General features: G+C 38.2%; 3 protein-coding genes and 1 pseudogene across 3 annotated transcripts; all 4 read left to right on the top strand.

The window, feature by feature from the left end:
* Positions 1-3,182: 3,182 nt before the first annotated feature.
* LOC137745980 (E3 ubiquitin-protein ligase AIRP2-like) lies at positions 3,183-5,837 on the top strand. Its single transcript, XM_068486017.1, has 5 exons — positions 3,183-3,534; positions 4,420-4,570; positions 4,673-4,739; positions 4,853-5,087; positions 5,475-5,837. Exons 1-5 carry the CDS (start codon positions 3,470-3,472, stop codon positions 5,680-5,682), a joined length of 726 nt encoding a protein of 241 aa, XP_068342118.1. The 5' UTR covers positions 3,183-3,469; the 3' UTR covers positions 5,683-5,837.
* Positions 5,838-7,342: 1,505 nt separating this feature from the next.
* Positions 7,343-9,019, top strand: LOC137744747 (chlorophyll a-b binding protein CP29.1, chloroplastic-like). The gene is made up of 2 exons (XM_068484538.1): positions 7,343-7,927; positions 8,437-9,019. The coding sequence occupies exons 1-2, from the start codon at positions 7,418-7,420 to the stop codon at positions 8,794-8,796; spliced, it is 870 nt and encodes a 289-aa protein (XP_068340639.1). The 5' UTR covers positions 7,343-7,417; the 3' UTR covers positions 8,797-9,019.
* Positions 9,020-10,363: 1,344 nt separating this feature from the next.
* Positions 10,364-12,206, top strand: LOC137744156 (uncharacterized; annotated as a pseudogene).
* A 1,875-nt stretch (positions 12,207-14,081) lies between these two features.
* LOC137746063 (protein yippee-like) lies at positions 14,082-16,809 on the top strand. The gene is made up of 6 exons (XM_068486120.1): positions 14,082-14,213; positions 14,430-14,570; positions 15,749-15,792; positions 16,219-16,327; positions 16,436-16,491; positions 16,563-16,809. Exons 2-6 carry the CDS (start codon positions 14,466-14,468, stop codon positions 16,627-16,629), a joined length of 381 nt encoding a protein of 126 aa, XP_068342221.1. The 5' UTR covers positions 14,082-14,213; positions 14,430-14,465; the 3' UTR covers positions 16,630-16,809.
* The last annotated feature ends 659 nt before the right edge of the window (positions 16,810-17,468 follow it).

The following is a 17,468-nucleotide window of genomic DNA, read 5'->3' on the forward strand; positions in this document are numbered from 1 at the left end:
CACATCTCTCAAGTCGATGGTCAACGGAAGTCAAAGTCCTTACCTCTAGGGCAATTTCGTAAATTCACGCTTTTAAAATAAAATAAAAACGTAAAATTTGGAACGGGTTGTCACATTATAAATTTCCTTGCATTGTCAATTTGTTTTCTTGAAAACTCGGCGGAAATTTATTGATATGAGAAATAAAAAGTTAGACCTAGTCGTGGAGAAATTTTTTAGTCTGATCAGAACACAAGGTAGTACACCACATATTATTATGCAAATAGTGGAATATGTGTGTTAAAAAATTAATAACTTAAAAAATAAAATTTTCCACCACTTATATAAAAATGTATCATCCATGTTCCGATCATAATAAAAAATTTCTCTAATCAATGGAGACAAAAATTTTACTCCTCATATTACAAGAAACGAGGACAAAACAAAAACTTGCCTAGTGAAACTTGAAGAAAATGAATACAAGAAAAGAAGAAATTGCTGCAACCAAGCAACAATGTACAAACCATATCCCAAAAGATTACCTCGGAACAAAAAAAATGGAACCAAAAAAAAAGGAAAGTCCGGCTCATTTATATATAATGCCTCTGCAAAATCAGGTACCAAGTATCACCACATAAAACTATTATTTTTTGCACCAACTCTTTTAGATGATGCCTCTCGAAAATCATTTACCAGCTCTTCTATATGGTGCCTCGAAAATGCAAATTACTAATTATTTTTGAGAACTGGTATTATGTCACATCCCGGCCCGGGTCCACTCCACCACCGTAGCACGATATTGTCCGCTTTGGGCCCCGATCACGTTTTCACGGTTTTGTTTTTGGGAACTCACGAGCAACTTCCCAGTGGGTCACCCATCATGGGATTGCTCTAGCCCCCTTCTCGCTTAACTTCGGAGTTCCTACGAAACCCGAAGCCAGTAAGCTCCCAAAAGGCCTCGTGCTAGGTAAGGATGGGAATATACATATAAGGATCACTCCCCTGGGCGATGTGGGATGTTACAATCCACCCCTCTTAGGGGCCCGACGTCCTCGTCGGCACACACGCGACCAGGGTTAGGCTCTGATACCAAATTGTCACATCCCGGCCCCGGTGGCACCACTTCCTGGGCCCGCTCCACCACCGTAGCACAATATTGTCCGCTTTGGGCCCCGACCACGCCCTCACGGTTTTGTTTTTGGGAACTCACGAGCAACTTCCCAATGGGTCACCCATCATGGGATTGCTCTAGCCCCCTTCTCGCTTAACTTCTAAGTTCCTACGAAACCCGAAGCCAATGAGCTCTCAAAAGGTCTCGTGCTAGGTAAGGATGAGAATATACATATAAGGATCACTCCCCTGAGCGATGTGGGATGTCACATATTAGCACTTCAAAATCTCATTCTATACTTTTCATAAGTGTTTTTTTTTTCTTTCTAATTATAGAAGGTTTGAAGTGTCAAATGAGATTTTTTGAGTGTTAATAGCATTTCCCTTATTTTTAACACAAGTTTTTTTGAGAATATTTTTTGTCACCACCATATTTATCATGGTTAAATGAGTTTAAATTCTAAGATATGTATAATGAATAGACATAAATCTCAAAAATGCACCCATTTTATTGTCATCAACTTTTGCTATGATCATTTTATACCATTTGTCTTTGTAAGTTGACGAACATTACCAATTATAAAGCATTTTCCACCCAATTCAAGTCGGTCCCCAATTCCAATCCACTTATCTTGTGCAAAGAAGCATATATAATTCGAGGTAGCATAACAACAAATGCCTTAATCGTGATTCATTATTTTTATGTTTTCTGCTAAGTAAATTTATTACACAAAGTTGGTGGACACTAATTAATTTCTAAACTAATATATGTACAGGATTATGGACAACAACTGTGCAAGAAGCCACCTTTTTCATGGCGTCTGTAGATATGTATCTCTCAATCTTTCCCCAGCTGGGAACCATTATTCCTAATGTATGCATACATTATTTTAACTATAGTTAATGTGTTAACTGTAGTGTTTGAAATTTATTCAATATGAGCCATATTTTCATTGAAATATCAGAAAATTACAGTTATTCTTAAATTTCGGCTAAAATCGAAAAATTTCGTCGATATTTTCGACACATCTATTTAATAACAAAGAAACTTTATATTTTGTTTAAACAAGTGTTTTTAACATTGAGCAACTTTCATTATGTCTATTGAAGGTAACCAATATCGATATCGATATTTCCATAAATTTGCACATCGATATTTCTACCGATACCAATATTTTAAACACTGATTAACTGTAAATATACCAATATTTTAAACATTGGTTGACCGTAAACGATTACCTATACTTGATGGTGAAATTTACATGTATATCTGAACACTTATCACATGGATTTTTTTTTTAAGGTAATAAGAATTTATTTTGTTTTTGTTGGTACCACTTGTTGGACTTGGATCCTCCTCAAGGCAAATCTTCAAGATCTTGCTGAGCAAAAAACAAGGGTCGTTAGATTTCGATCCAACGGTTACAAACAGAGAAATTCATTTTAAAATTATAATAATTATAACCGTTTGATCGAAATCCAACAATTCGTGTTTATCACTCAATAGGATCCCGATCGGAGAGGATCCAGTTCCCAACTTGTTGACCAATTAAACCCCAAAATATCTAATCGACGAGGCACCAAATTGTGGGAGTCCCTATATTACAGGGACTAATGGGCCAATAATATAACACTCCGGACTCCATGATAAACAATAAAGCTGAAAGCAAACGGCTGGGAATGTGGTGGTCCCTACCATTTCACCAATCACGACACGTCGCGGTTTCAACAACCACCGAGCACGGGACCCACTCACTAACGGTTGAACCAGATCGTGATGCATGGAGGCCACGCGTCAAGACGACCGCTGCCGTCACCCACCCACAGCCCGGATTTAGCATCGTCCCTGTCCTCACCTGCCCACCGCCCCGGCGGCGTCGCTGTCGCTGAATAACAACCGGCAAACGGCAAGTCGGTAGGCTAAACGGCCACTCGCAGGGTGATGATGGAAACATATCGGGGAACGGTCTGTCATGAATCTTGAGGCGGGAAGGAAAGGGGCAAATGTGTCATTTCATAAATAATAATTTTTTGTTTTTTTTTTTTTTCGTTCCATACTCTGCTTCTTCTCTCTATTAATACTGTTTACGTGTGCTCTAAGCGAAAATCAAGTAAGCCCCAACCCTTCTCTCTCTCTCTCTAAAACCCTTCTCACTGTGCACGATTCTCTCTCTCTCTAACGCTTTAGCAGTTGCGAATTCACAACCCCAAAAACCAATTTTATAAATTTTGATCAGATTTTTCCGGTTCTAGAGAGAGAAAGGGTCGTATATTTCTGCTGCTTTTAGAGAGAGAGGATTTGAGGTGGGTGGAGTGATGAACGTTTAGAGCTTTTTATGGGAGGGATGAGAAAAGAGTAAAAACGATCAGGAAAAGAAAAATGCGAAAGTCCTTCAAGGATTCTCTCAAGGCGCTCCAAGCTGATATCCAGTTCGCCAACACTCTGTAAGAACTCAAATTCTTTCTCTCAAATTTCATACGTTTCTGTTAATTTTTGTAAATTTTCAGATTCTGGGCCGTTCCCAATTTCCATTTTTTCTTTTGGGTTTATGGGATTTTGATGGAAAAAGATCGTATTAGCAATTCGATGATGTTTCAGAATTTGGGTTATCTGTTTCACTTGATATTTGTTCATCCTTCTGGATTTCTTTATGTTGTTTGCATTACAGAATTTACTGACATTTGGTAAAAGTTGAACAACTCACCACTGATTATTACTGTTACTGTATGAGGGTCTGAGCTTTCTGATGATATATATTTTTTCGTGTCCTTGTAATTTAGGGATTCATCGATATGGATTGAAAGTTTCCTGTTTTATAAACAATCGGTTCTGCTCCAAACCCACAATTCACAATTAATTTAATTTGTGGATGGTAGGCTGGTTGCTATAGATTCTTAATTTCTTAGCATACTTGTGGAATTTCGGTTTCTGATGTTCAAACTCTATATACTAATTGGTGTAGCCGTGTAGGAGAGGGATGTGAGCTGCTTCTTTCAGCTTTTACTCTGATTTGTGTGGTGGGAATTGTGGAGCTGCAATTATTGGTGTTTTCAACTGTACCAAAATTTTCCTTTTTCAAGTTGGGTAACTTATTTCTGTAGAACTTCAAAATCTGCAGTTAATTTTGATAGAGGATAATACCCTCATCCTGTTCTCATCCTAGCCAATCTGGGAACTTTTTGTTGGCCCACTGCATATTCAAATGTTTTAGATTCCGAATTTTTTTTGTTTTGATGTCATTTGCTTTGGAATTTTCTGAGGGAAATAGAGGGCAAGTTGTATCTTGTAGGTTTTATCCGTTTGAAATTTAATGTTTCTTGTGCATACAGGGCTTCTGGTTATCCGAGGGAAAATGATGGGGCCTGCTTCCAAATGAGATTATCCTACAGCCCGGCTGCGCAATTCTTTTGGTTTCTCATTCAGTGGACCGATTGTCACCTTGCTGGATCCATGGGATTGCTTAGAATTCTAATATACAAGGTGAATTGTAGTGACCCCTCCATCTAACTTTTAATCTGGTGTATTGGTAATAAAGAATTGTAGCTTCTTGTCATTGTTGTGATGGTGTCAATTTTGTCGCAGGTGTACGAGGATGGGAAGACCACCATGTCTATTCATGAAAGAAAAGCTAGTCTAAAAGAGTTCTACGGTAAGTAAATTGAAAGCAATTTGTATTCTTTTCTTAGAATTCTTGAACAGAAGTGTTTATAAAACAAAGATGTACAACTCTTTAGCAATCCCGTTTTGACTGTTTCAAATCAGGCGTGATATTTCCTTCGTTATTGCAACTTCAGAGGGGATTGACTGAGGTAGAAGATAGGAAACAAAAAGAAATCCTTTCCACCAAGTACAAGAGAAAAGACGAGGCAGTCAAAGGAAAGCTCTCTGAAATTGATTTAGAGCGAGAACAAGAATGTGGTATTTGCATGGAGATGAACAGCAAGGTTGTATTGCCCAACTGCAGTCATTCTATGTGCATGAAGTGCTATCGAAACTGGTAACCAGCTGTTACTTTCTCCTTCTTTATCCCCTTTTGCTTGTTGATCTTGATTTCTCATCTTTCTTACTGAAAGTTTTCTGTTTGTGTTCAATTTTTTGTGCACAAGTGGTTGATGATTCAAGTAATCTTCACTTGCACATAGATAGGCTGAAACGCGATAATTTGGATCCATATACTTTCAAGTTTAGCAATCAACATACATCGTATTAAGAATGTATTGAAAGTGATGTTGTATAGTTCTCTTAAGTGATAACATAGCACCACGGTCAAATAGTCACTGGCACATATAATCTGGATCTAAGATATCTGTTTTTTCCTTGGCTACATCAGTTAATGTGTCTGTTTTTTCCTTGGCTAAGAAGATTTCCCTTTTGATTTATCTAGGCGTACACGGTCTCAATCATGCCCCTTCTGCCGGGATAGTCTGAAACGAGTCAACTCATGTGATCTTTGGATCTACACCAGCAACAATGAGATTGTTGACCTGTCTGCAATCTCTAGGGAGAATTCGAAGAGACTTTTCATGTACATTGATAAGCTTCCTCTCATTGCGCCAAATCCGGCGTATGTTTCTTATGATCTTCGTCGATAAGGGGTTTATACTCGCATGTTGTTTCGGTCCTTGTTATCAGTAAGGGCAATTAACAGGGGCTGGAATATCACCTGGGAAATTCTCATTACAATTCTTTCCGTATCTCCAATTTATTTATATTGGAAAGTGTAAATAGAGTTGCATTACTTTGACAATTTTCTCTTCAATTTGTAATTAATTACGATACTAACATGTCATTTGTGTTAGGTTAGAGGTTCTTTTATCTTTGTAAGCAAGCATGAAAATTGTTTTCTGTTTCGAAATCTAGAAGCCCAATTGGGAACAAACTGATCAAATTGCGTAAGCATTTGTAGTTTAATTATTCTTGAACTCCTCTCTTCGTTAGTTTGTAAATGGGTTTAAGAAGATACGCACCGTGATCCGCCATGCCAGATCTTGGTGGAAAGGCACGGCAGAACTTGGTGCATAAGCAACCTACTTCCGATTTTTCTTCCAAAGGGAACCTGTTTGGAGGAGGACGCGGTGCCACAGCACGCACAACAGTCTACTCCGGTGACAGATGACGATCAAGATCTTCTGACAGCATCCAGACCGCCGTAGACGCCATGCCGATAGTGACTTGCACATGATTCATTACAATTTCCTGTTACTTATGCAAAAGCTTTCTTAAAAAGACAATGACGCATCTAATCCTAAACATTCGAACATAGCATTAACTATTAATGTATTAACATCCAAAAGGGGTGGGTATAATTGGCTTCGCCATGAAGGCATGAAGTAAGAGAGAAACTTCAGTACGGTTATAAAATGGGACAAGCATGGATTTGGATAAGATTATAATATATTGGTCTTGTTTCTTTTGTAAAAAGTATTCTACTGATGATATGGTCGTGACCCGTTGGGTGTCCAAGATTTTTCTCATGAAGTACGTATTCCTTAAGATTTCCATTCTCATCCTGCAACACATTCAATATGAGATGGCTTTTTAGCTAAAATGGTCCATAACATTGACGTAACTCTGCACTTTAGTCTTTGACAATAAAAATCAATAGCAATGGTCTCTGAGTTTGTCCACCGTAATGCCGCATTCGAATCTTATGAGGTTATGCTACACTAAAGATTTGGAACCCCGCATTCCAATCTTATGAGGTTATGCTACACCAAAGATTTGGGTCCTTTACTTGTGGATTGAGCTTTACGAAAACGCCTTAGCTAACCTAATTCACATGCTCACGACTAGTTCTAGTTACCTGTCAAATCACTTTTTTAACCTCAATCCTTGATTAGTTAGTTATCACCCTCGGCTCTTGTAAATCGGAGTTTGGATAAATTACATTTTACACATACTCGGCTCTTGTCATTACAGTTAAAATACAATTCAAACGTTGGCTTACAAAAACATATATGAAACAGAAGAAACTCACCGAGGAAGTGGCAACCACAAGAAAAACGAACTAGATTTTAGGGTACTTGTGAACTCAACCACAAGAAATGCCACAATCATCTCAAAAAGAAAACAGTCAATTTGATGTCCAAATTTCCCAAACCCCACCATCAGATAAGGCAAAGATAAGGCCGATACCCTCACATCCGTCAGATGGATACTCTTCTCAATCCAAGGGCCAGTAATCCGCCACACCGGATCATCCATTCCAACCCGATACAATACTTCACTTCCATATCTCCGCATAAAAATCCCAAACAAATTCACTTAAACACACATTGCAATAATCTCCATCCTACCTCCACCCCCGGCGCACGTTAGCACATAGCCATGGCAACAACCACAGCTGCTGCCGCCGCTACATCCTCCTTCATCGGGACACGCCTCCCGTCCGAGGCGTACTCGAACTCGGGTCGGGTTCAGGCCCGGTTCGGATTCGGTTCCAAGAAAACCCCGCCCAAGAAATCAACAAAACCCACTTTCTCGACTGACCGCCCGCTTTGGTACCCAGGCGCAAAGTCTCCGGAGTGGCTGGACGGGACCCTGGTGGGCGACTATGGGTTCGACCCGTTCGGTTTGGGCAAACCCGCGGAGTATTTGCAGTACGACTACGACGGGTTGGACCAAAATTTGGCCAAGAACTTGGCGGGTGACATCATCGGGACTCGAACCGAAACCGCGGACGTCCAGTCGACGCCGTTTCAGCCTTACACGGAGGTGTTTGGGTTGCAGAGGTTTAGGGAGTGCGAGCTGATTCATGGAAGGTGGGCCATGCTCGCCACGCTCGGTGCTCTCACTGTTGAGTCCCTCACCGGGATCACATGGCAAGACGCCGGAAAGGTACGTAGCTTACATTTTGCATGTTTTTATTTGGCGCCAAATCAAAGTGCATATACATACTCATTATTACTTGCAATATTTTTTTTTTAATTTTCAACCGTTAGAATGAATTAAATAAGATAAACGGCAAAAGTTAATAAGAACGAGTGAAAGATAAAAATGGGTATGTGAATAGCTTGGTGTATTTGTCATTTATTACAGTCTAATAATATTTCTCTTCATTTATAAGTGAAAGATCTTAGTATCGATTATTGCCAAAAAAACAAATTTGAACCATCTTATTATTAGTTCATTGTCAAACTTAACTTACTCTCCCTTCTAAAGTAGAAAATCATTTGTTCAATCGTTGCCAAAAGATAAATTTGAATCATCTTATTATTAGTTTATTGTCAAGCTTAACTTACTCTCCCTTCTAAAGTAGAATATCATTTGTTTAAAAAAAAAAAAAAAAAAAAAAAAAAGTTAGGTGTATTTTTGTCTTTTCACCTCACAGTTAACGCTAATTACAGGTGGAGCTCATCGAAGGTTCATCCTACTTGGGTCAGCCACTCCCGTTCTCACTAACCACATTGATCTGGATCGAAGTTCTAGTGATTGGCTACATCGAGTTCCAGAGGAACGCCGAGCTCGACCCGGAAAAGAGGTTGTACCCGGGTGGCAAGTTCTTCGACCCGTTGGGCCTTGCCGCCGACCCAGAAAAGAAGGCCACCCTTCAACTGGCTGAAATCAAGCACGCCCGCCTCGCCATGGTTGGGTTCCTTGGGTTTGCCGTGCAGGCCGCCGTAACCGGAAAGGGCCCGCTTAACAACTGGGCTACCCATTTGAGTGACCCGCTCCACACTACCATCATCGACGCCTTCTCTTCTTAGACCGCCCATTCTCTACGTGCATATCATGTTTGGTTTTTTAATTAGTGGACAATGATTAATTATGTACCGTTAATTACATAGATGAATCATGATTTGTGATGCTTAAGCTTGTAAAGATTGTAATGTGGTCAAAGGATTAGTGTAAGCAACGGCATGTGAGCTTTTCCTACTTGCTAAATGACTGCATGTTTGATATTTTATGGTACTTGCTTTGGACGGCAAACAATTTATCTCGAGTTAAGAATTTGCTTAACTTAAGTAGCGAGTGAGAATAGTGTAAGGAGTTTTTGATACTTAATGTAGACAAATAAATTAGTATTGAACTCGTCATCCATGAGAGTTTAAACTTAATTTCTTACTTTCAAGAAAAAATAATGTCACTAAATGTAATATTAAGTGAATATTAAGGCATTTAACTTATTGCAAATGAAACCACACTTTAGGACTTGATCGAAAATAAAACATAATTGTATGGCCCATAGTTAAGAAAATTTTCATTTAACCAATCGATCGATTATAAGATGTTTTTATGGGTAAATAAAATCAAATTACACTATCTAAGTGAAAAATTATGGATTTAATTGAAGAAAAAAAAATACATAGTGTTTGTACCATATTTGACCAATCTCGAAACTACCAAGCACCGATCAACTTCATACCTTCAATGACCCACTAAAGGATTTATGCTTATGCCGAAGTATAAGAGTTTCCCTCTACCCAAGATATCAATCACAATACGACACGTGTCAACTTTAGAATAAAAGACGAAAGATAGAGACTCTCCTTAACTATAAAAGAAGGTCCTCTCACTAAGTAACCGAAACAAACGAACGAATGTCGCAAACTCAACACCTTACATTGTTCTAAAGTCTCAATGACTTTGTGCATCAACACATAGCATATTCAGGTTAAACCAATTAGTTGTAATAGTGTGTCTACCCCTTTCACTCAAGTTCGAGATTACATCTCCCACTCCCAAAATGATAACACAACTTAATAATTTTGCAAAGAATGATAATCTCATTCCATATAAATTAGAATAATTAACTTACCATTTTGTAAAATAAATAAATCAAAACTACAATAGATCAACTAGTAGAAGTCATTTTTTTTTTCATGGGAAAATGATTTTGTGCAAGTGACTTATAGCTCGAATGTCATAGAGCATTGATCACTACACCCTGGTCTAAATTCGAACTCCCCCCTCCTCCCCTCAACGCACCAATATCACTTGTGTAAAAAGATAACCAGTGAAATAAAAATTGAGAGTTTCAACTCTATGATTGGATTGGGCTTCGATTCCTTACTAAAAGGATCCAGAGATTATTTTAGAGATTCGTAAATCGTATCCGTTCATCGTATATCGTGCGATCAGTTTTTATCAGGTACTATTTGTATTTAATTTTAAATAAAAATATTTAAAATAATTTCTAACCTCACGATGTATAATAAACGAAAAAAATTCACGATTCCTAAATCCTACAAAGAGAATTCCGCGTGAATCCGGATTTTTTAATTTTTGTCACCCAGTTCAAATTCCTTGAGGTAAAAGCATCTGATATTTAGATCAAAAGCCGAAACATATTCCAGACTGCTTCTCCCCCAAATCACAAGTCCGCGACGGCGGTACACGACCTACCTCCTCCCGCCTTATCTCCATTAACGAAGACTACCACCGGCGAAGGAGGCTTCTCTCGTCCATTCAGCTCACCAGGTGTTTGATTGTTTGCCTCTGAGAGACTGGTTACTGTTTTTGCTTGTATAAATCTTCTTACTCTATCGACATTGCACATTTGATTTTATGTTTGGTAAAATTGATGATAAGCGTTACAGATTGTTGCATTTTTGGCATGAAATGTGAGTATTTACGGAAGAAAAACTGGACATGGGAACTCGGAGTGGTTTGTGGAATTTTGCCAACAAGTTTTTCACATGTGGGATTATAGGTGTATATGTTTCGGATCGATTTGCGAGTGTTGCTCCGGTGCGGGGTTCCTCTATGTCGCCTACGTTAAACCCTGGAACGAGTTCTTTGATGGGCTTGCCAACTGGTTGGTATATTGAAAGACATCTCATTAAGTTGTGTTGTGCAATATAATGGTTTGTTTTGTGGTCTGATTGTGATTTGGTTGCAGATGACTATGTCTTGGTCGACAAACGGTGTCTTCAAAACTACAAGTTCTCACATGGTGACGTGGTAGTTTTCCGGTAATTTCTGCCCCAAACACTACTCGAGTACTTTTTGTGCCTAGTGAATTATAACAAGAAGCTTGAGGGAACATTCTGCAGCTCCCCAAGTAACCACTAGGAGAGTCACATAAAGAGAATAACTGCCTTACCTGGTGAGTGGATTGGAACGCGTCACTCCTATGATGTGGTGAAAATTCCAGAAGGACATTGTTGGGTTGAGGGGGACAATTCATCTTCTAGCCTGGATTCGAGATCGTTTGGACCAGTAAGTATACCTAACTGCTAAGTTTGTGCACCAGAAAAATAAGTAGTTTAACGATAGTATAATCTTTCATCGTGGCCTTAATTATATTGATTTGGTGCCCAAATATGAAACCATAAGCTGACTTGGTATTTGAATTTACTTTTGTATTTTGTATGGCAAATCACTCCTCTTGTTTATATATATTCTGAAAATTTTGAATGTGGAGTAGGATGGAAATTGTTTTTGTATTCTGTTAGCTTGTGGCTTGTAAATGAGACAATATGTTTTTCAGGACACGATAAAATTGAAATGCTATATAGATAATTAGTTTGGCATTTTGGAAAAAGTTTGCAACTCATGGCTCTGTTAGATGATTTTGTTGTCGTTGGAAAACATGGATAGAATCCAATGCTTGACGTATTCTAAGACCTTGTTTCGGATGTTGCTTTCAGTTCAGTTGTCCGCATCAGAATTGATATTGTGCAAAATAATTTGAAAATGTGGCTACTTTTGGCTTCCTTCTAAACCTATGTTACTTTGGCTAACTTAAACAAGCTGTTGTTGGCAGATTCCTCTTGGTTTAGTTCAAGGAAGGGTTACCCACATTTTGTGGCCTCCTCAGAGAATGGGTGCTGTTGAGAAAATAACACCGCACGACACAATTTCATCTTCATAGTTGGACATTACTCGTGCATCCCCTCTTTTGAACGGAAGAATGTATACTTTTCCTTCTGGACCCCTTATATTTTGACCACACGTCACGGAGGCATGCTTTCATTGGAGTTTTATTAATCAAGGAAGATCAAATGATGCCCCTTTCAACTTCCGGCCCTCCTCGAGGTTTAGCCATCAGCTCATCAAGTTTCTTTGTCTTAGCTCTTGTTTGGTTCTCTACCTAGTTACTGTCTTGTGCTAAACCTTGTCCACTGGTCGTCAAGTTAACAAGAATATGTGTTTTGTGAAACCATCTATAGGGGATCACATCCAATTTTTGATTCAATAAAGACTTCATTTATTGATGAGTTATTTTTCAGTCAAGTGGCTTGATTTTTTTTAGAGGTTTGATGAAGTTTTGCTTTCTACACTGACCTAGAGGAGCCCTTTCCTTCCTTTGAGGCGGTCCCATCTACAGGTTTTTCACGTGCTCGGAATACGGGATGATACACATGTCATTATATAAGTGGTGGGACTCTTGAAAAATAAAACCTTCATACACTTATGTAATGACATGTGGTGTTTCACCCCATGTTCCAGACACACTAAAAAATTTCTCATTTCCTTCCATGGAGTTGCGCTCGGTTGCGTGGTGAAAGTAAACTCTAATACAAATTTTAAGGGTAAAAATTGCCCCTAAAAATCGGATTGGAAGGGAAAGGTAAGCAAAAGCTCTTAAAACGCCTTTAAGATACACTAAATGATGTGGGACAATTGGGTTCTAAAAACAATCATGGATCGTCTCTCTTATCACAACGTGAATAGTCAGATGATAATACAGTAAAACACATAATTGCATAAAACAGGTGTCGCTCCCAGTCGGATTGGGTTGGCTTTTTTGCTTTGGTCTAGTCACTATGAGTGAAACGTTTCTTTTGTGAATGAGATTGGTGAATGGCTTCTTTCCGTCCTCCAACCAAATCTGAATCTCATTCGGTTTCATGGCACGGCCCCCCCAAATAATGCGTCCTTACTTTCTACCGTGGCTTTTTCCCATTAGCGACCAGTTTTTTCAACCAAACAATGGGCCACGAGATTCTTCCTTTTCTTTCTTTTTCCCAAAAATAGTAGAGGGAATTTTTTTTTTCTTCTGAAAGCTACTGTGCAAAACTTTTTTATTTGTAAAATATTATAACGAAACGCATGTGGACGTAGTCACATCAGCGTGGAGATTGCACTCTCAATAGTTGAGTTTGAATAATGTCAAAGACGAATTTGAACCATATTATTGCTAACTCATTGTGAGGTTAAGTCTATCATTTCTCCTTACTATAAATTATATCGTTTTTTATTCAAAATAAAAAAAAAAAAAAAAAAAAAAGTTGAGTATGAATCTCTCTTCCCTCCTCTTTTTACAGTTTAGAATCAAATATCACGCGTGTAAAAATAATATTAAAATACAATTTCTTGTAATTTGGGGAGTCATTGGTTCATACAATTAAAGAAAGGCTTAATGGAATAAACGGTTTTTGAGGTGATAACTGATAATGTATTCGGAAGATAGTCTTTAGTTTGGAAAATTTAGGAATTAAACTCATGTAGTAAAGTCAGTTGGGGCATGAATCCTAATGGACTTCACCATGAGTGTTTGATTCCTAATTTTTTTCTCCACAGGCCTAACTTTGGAATACTATATCACCACAAAAATCATTTATCCGTTTAGGCCTTAGAGAAATTTAAAAAAAAAAATCTTCTTAAAGAATTTAACGTTTAAGTTGTCATGTTGGGAATTAAGAACATCATTCGATAGTGATGCAAATATTATTAATTAACAGTCTCTAGATGTAGTACATCAATTTCAAAGAAGGATACTAACGTTTCCACTCATTTTGCTTACCCTAATGAGGAATCAGAGACTACCATTACTACATTTAATAGCTTCCGCGATGAAAATAAGTACATCGCGCAAAGCTTATAAAAATAAAATTTGCACGACAAAGACATACAACGTACCACAACACAGAGAGATTTTTTTGGTATTAATCTTTTCTTTAAAATCTACATTTTTTCCCTTAAATGTTATCAGATTTATTATAATTTTATACTAAAAATATTACATTTTTATAATTTAAAGACAAAATATTTCACTTCAAAAAGATAAAAGAGAAGGAAAAAGGAAATAGAGGGTGTTAAGGTACCTTTGGTCCGATTGTATATTTGCACTCGGAAAAGCACTTTCTCTGCACTTCTTCTCAATTCTCCATGACAGCTCTTATTTCTGTTCAGCTCCCTCTGTAACTACCGGGAAAGATCACACTATATCCCAATTGTACGTCGCCGTTCTGTTCTTATTCTTCATATCACACAGTTATAGGAAATGCACTCCTGCATTGTGTAACATTTCATTTTTTTTCGTAATTTTTTTCTTGGAATTTTCAGGTTTTAATCACGTTGATTTTTCTCAAGTTTTCGTCAAGATAATTTCTGGGTTTCTTTTGGAATGCTTGAATTTCTAACATGGCGGTCGATCTTTGTGTTTTTGTAGGGAAAAGAAAATCAAGAATTAAGAAAGTTTAATTGTATGTGCGAAATGGGAAGGCTGTTTGTGATCACTCTCGAGGAAGACATGTATAGCTGCAAGCACTGCAGAACCCATCTCGCTCTTGTCGACGACGTAATCTCTAAGGTCCGAAATCGCCTTCCCCGTAATTCTGTTTGTTATGAATTTTGACAGTTTATTTGCATAGTGCACGCTACCTGGACATTCAAGAACTCTGTGATATGTAAATGTGTGGCGATTTTTCGATGAGAGATTTATCGTTGGTAGACGTAAGAATTTAGTTTGTGTGGGCTTGTCAAGCTAAATTCCAATAAGTGATAGGGGGTCTAATCATTAGATATTGAGGAGTTGTGATGCGTAAATTGTTGGTTTAGGTTTTGTTTACAGAGTTTTGTTTGTGATATTGAGGAGTTGTGATACCTTTATACCGTAGCGCAATGTGATGGTTCATGTTCAAACTGGTTGAGATTGGAAACTCAAACATTGGGTTGTTTCTGGGTTCCTTCTTTTATTCATGGTGCAGGCTTTCGTTTCCTAATTCTGTTTATGGCTCATCACAATCAGCTTTGGCTTCATGTGAAATGGCTTGCGCGTTTGATGAACGGATATGCAAAATGCTCAAGATTTTGAACCTTTATCTGTAACCCTCTATGATGATATTCCGGGTTTAATTATGCAATTCTAGGAACACAGATTGTGGCTTTACTTGCTGGAGAAGAATTAGGTCTTCAATTCCTGCTAAGATTAGGTCCAAGATATCTATTTTACACTTTCCTGGTTTAATTGTTAAATTTTGGCTGGAAGATTAGACACGAACTTGCGTCTCTGTTCTCTACTCTAATTCGAGGCCAAAATGTTGTCGTGGTTGTTTGTGTTACTGTCACATCCCGGCCCGGGGCCCCACCACATTCCGGGTCCGCTTTGGGCCCTGATATTGTCCGCTTTGGGCCCCGCCCACGTCCTCACGATTTTGTTTCTAGGAACTCAGACGAGAACTTTCCAGTGGGTCACCCATCCTAGGATTGCTCTCGCGCGAACTTGCTTATGATTGCTCTCGCGCGAACTTGCTTAACTTTCAGAGTTCCTACGGAACCCGAAGCCAGTGAGCTCCCAAAAAGTCTCATGCTAGGAAGAGATGAGAATATATATATAAGGCTTACAGGATCCTCACCCTTGGACGATGTGGGATCTTAGTTTGAACGTTGATCATATGGAAACTAAAGCAATGCAGTATGGTGTATGTTTGATATCAGGATTGATTAGTGACATTCTAACCCCTTGATTTGCTTTTGTTTTTGTTCCAGTCTTTTCACTCCAGGTATGGGAAGGCTTATCTTTTCGATAAAGTGTAAGTGTAATACTATTTTACGGTTGAAAATTTGAATAGATTCAGTCATAGCTAGGGATGCTTGTATATCAGTTTTAGGGTTATGAGCATTTGAGTTTATATTGGTCTCACTTGCCACAAAAAACTTGGCCATGTATTGTTTCTTGTCCCCCGATATGATATAGGCCAGAGGATTCATTCCGGTTGATGAATTTTGAAAGCTTAACTTTGAGGATGGCAAAAGAAAGAGAATTAATGAAATCAGTGACAGCATAGCAAATGTATTTTGGAGTATTGTTCTCCCAAATTTCACTAATTAATGCATTTGTCTCAAACGCATTTTCGTTCACTTGAATCCTATGAAGAAGGCTTATTCATAACTCCCATCAAATGCAACTTACACATATGAATGCTGAATTAACCTTTCGCTTTCCCAATGTATGGCAGCGTGAATGTCACACTTGGAGAGAAAGAAGAGCGGATCATGATAACAGGATTGTATACCGTTGCTGACATATTTTGTGTTTCATGTGGATCAAATGTGGGATTGAAATATGTAAGGATATCTTTTCTTCAAAACGATGCTTTATTTGTTTTCGGTATTTGCAGTACTTGCATCAAAGTGACAGCTGAATGAGAGTTTTATTTTGGTTATCGATTTCAGGAGGCGGCGCATGAGAAATCCCAGAAGTACAAGGAAGGAAAGTGCATCCTTGAGAGGTAAAACCAAATTGACGTCCGTGATTGCTGCATTAAAAGCATTTAGAGTGATTTTCTGTGTTCTTGAGCAGATTCCAGATTCTCGGTCCTGATGGAAGCGACTACTCAATTGCTCTCGAAGCTCAGATTGGCGGATGATGAGGCTTGATTTCCCATCCATTCAGGAAACTGCACTATTAGTTTCAATGTAAATTCTTTGCAATCTATTTTCTTTGTTGAGTAGGCTTTTGCTAATTGATTTAGAACATGGTCATTATTGAAGACCAATACATTTGCTAATCAAGTTCTTCAAAAAAAGTACTAGCGTACATTTGGTTTGCTATCGCTCTTTTAGGTTCATTGGAAATATACAGACATGTTATACGGTCACATGATAAGTGAGACACTTGTACGGGGATATGTTCCAGATGATAGGGCAAAATCTCGTCTTTTTGGCATCATGGATTGAGGTTTTGATGAGACCTTTGAACTTACAAAGGTCTGGTTCCTTGATTCTTGACTTCCGCAGTGCCTATGAAGGTATGCTTAGAAAAACTAAACTATACTCTCAGCGGTAGCAAATTTAAAATAATGAAAAGAGTATTGTACCAAAAGTAGTTTAGAGCACTTGCGTTTGCATTCTCGAGGTTATGCGGTTGATTTTCTCCTCCCAATATTTGTTTTAATGGAAGAAACAAATAGGTTTAAAAGTAGATACTTTTAACCACTTCAATTACAAACCTTTTTAAAAATGAATTTAAAGACGTTGGATAAGAACGACCACTCACATTATTTAGTAAAAAAAGTAGATGAGTCGAGAAGCGGTGCAAATGTGACTTAAATAAGTAGGTCAAGTCAGTTTGACGTTTTGACATCAAGTTTATATCTTTTTCTATAGAATATAATAGTGTTTCAGTATTTTTAAGTCATATAACTTAGTCACCAGAATTAGGTGGTATAAAACTCACCATCTACGAAAATCAAACGTAACATTTCAC

This window comes from Pyrus communis, chromosome 9 (assembly GCF_963583255.1).
Source record: "Pyrus communis chromosome 9, drPyrComm1.1, whole genome shotgun sequence".
In the NCBI taxonomy this organism is placed as follows: domain Eukaryota; kingdom Viridiplantae; phylum Streptophyta; class Magnoliopsida; order Rosales; family Rosaceae; genus Pyrus; species Pyrus communis.

Coding starts and splice junctions, on each gene's coding strand:
- LOC137745980 (XM_068486017.1), top strand. CDS start 3,470: ATGCGAAAGTCCTTCAAGGATTCTCTCAAGGCGCTCCAAGCTGATATC. Junction 4,571..4,672: donor TTAGAATTCTAATATACAAG/GTGAATTGTAGT, acceptor ATTTTGTCGCAG/GTGTACGAGGATGGGAAGAC. Junction 5,088..5,474: donor ATGAAGTGCTATCGAAACTG/GTAACCAGCTGT, acceptor TGATTTATCTAG/GCGTACACGGTCTCAATCAT.
- LOC137744747 (XM_068484538.1), top strand. CDS start 7,418: ATGGCAACAACCACAGCTGCTGCCGCCGCTACATCCTCCTTCATCGGG. Junction 7,928..8,436: donor CATGGCAAGACGCCGGAAAG/GTACGTAGCTTA, acceptor CGCTAATTACAG/GTGGAGCTCATCGAAGGTTC.
- LOC137746063 (XM_068486120.1), top strand. CDS start 14,466: ATGTGCGAAATGGGAAGGCTGTTTGTGATCACTCTCGAGGAAGACATG. Junction 15,793..16,218: donor GCTTATCTTTTCGATAAAGT/GTAAGTGTAATA, acceptor AATGTATGGCAG/CGTGAATGTCACACTTGGAG. Junction 16,328..16,435: donor CAAATGTGGGATTGAAATAT/GTAAGGATATCT, acceptor TATCGATTTCAG/GAGGCGGCGCATGAGAAATC.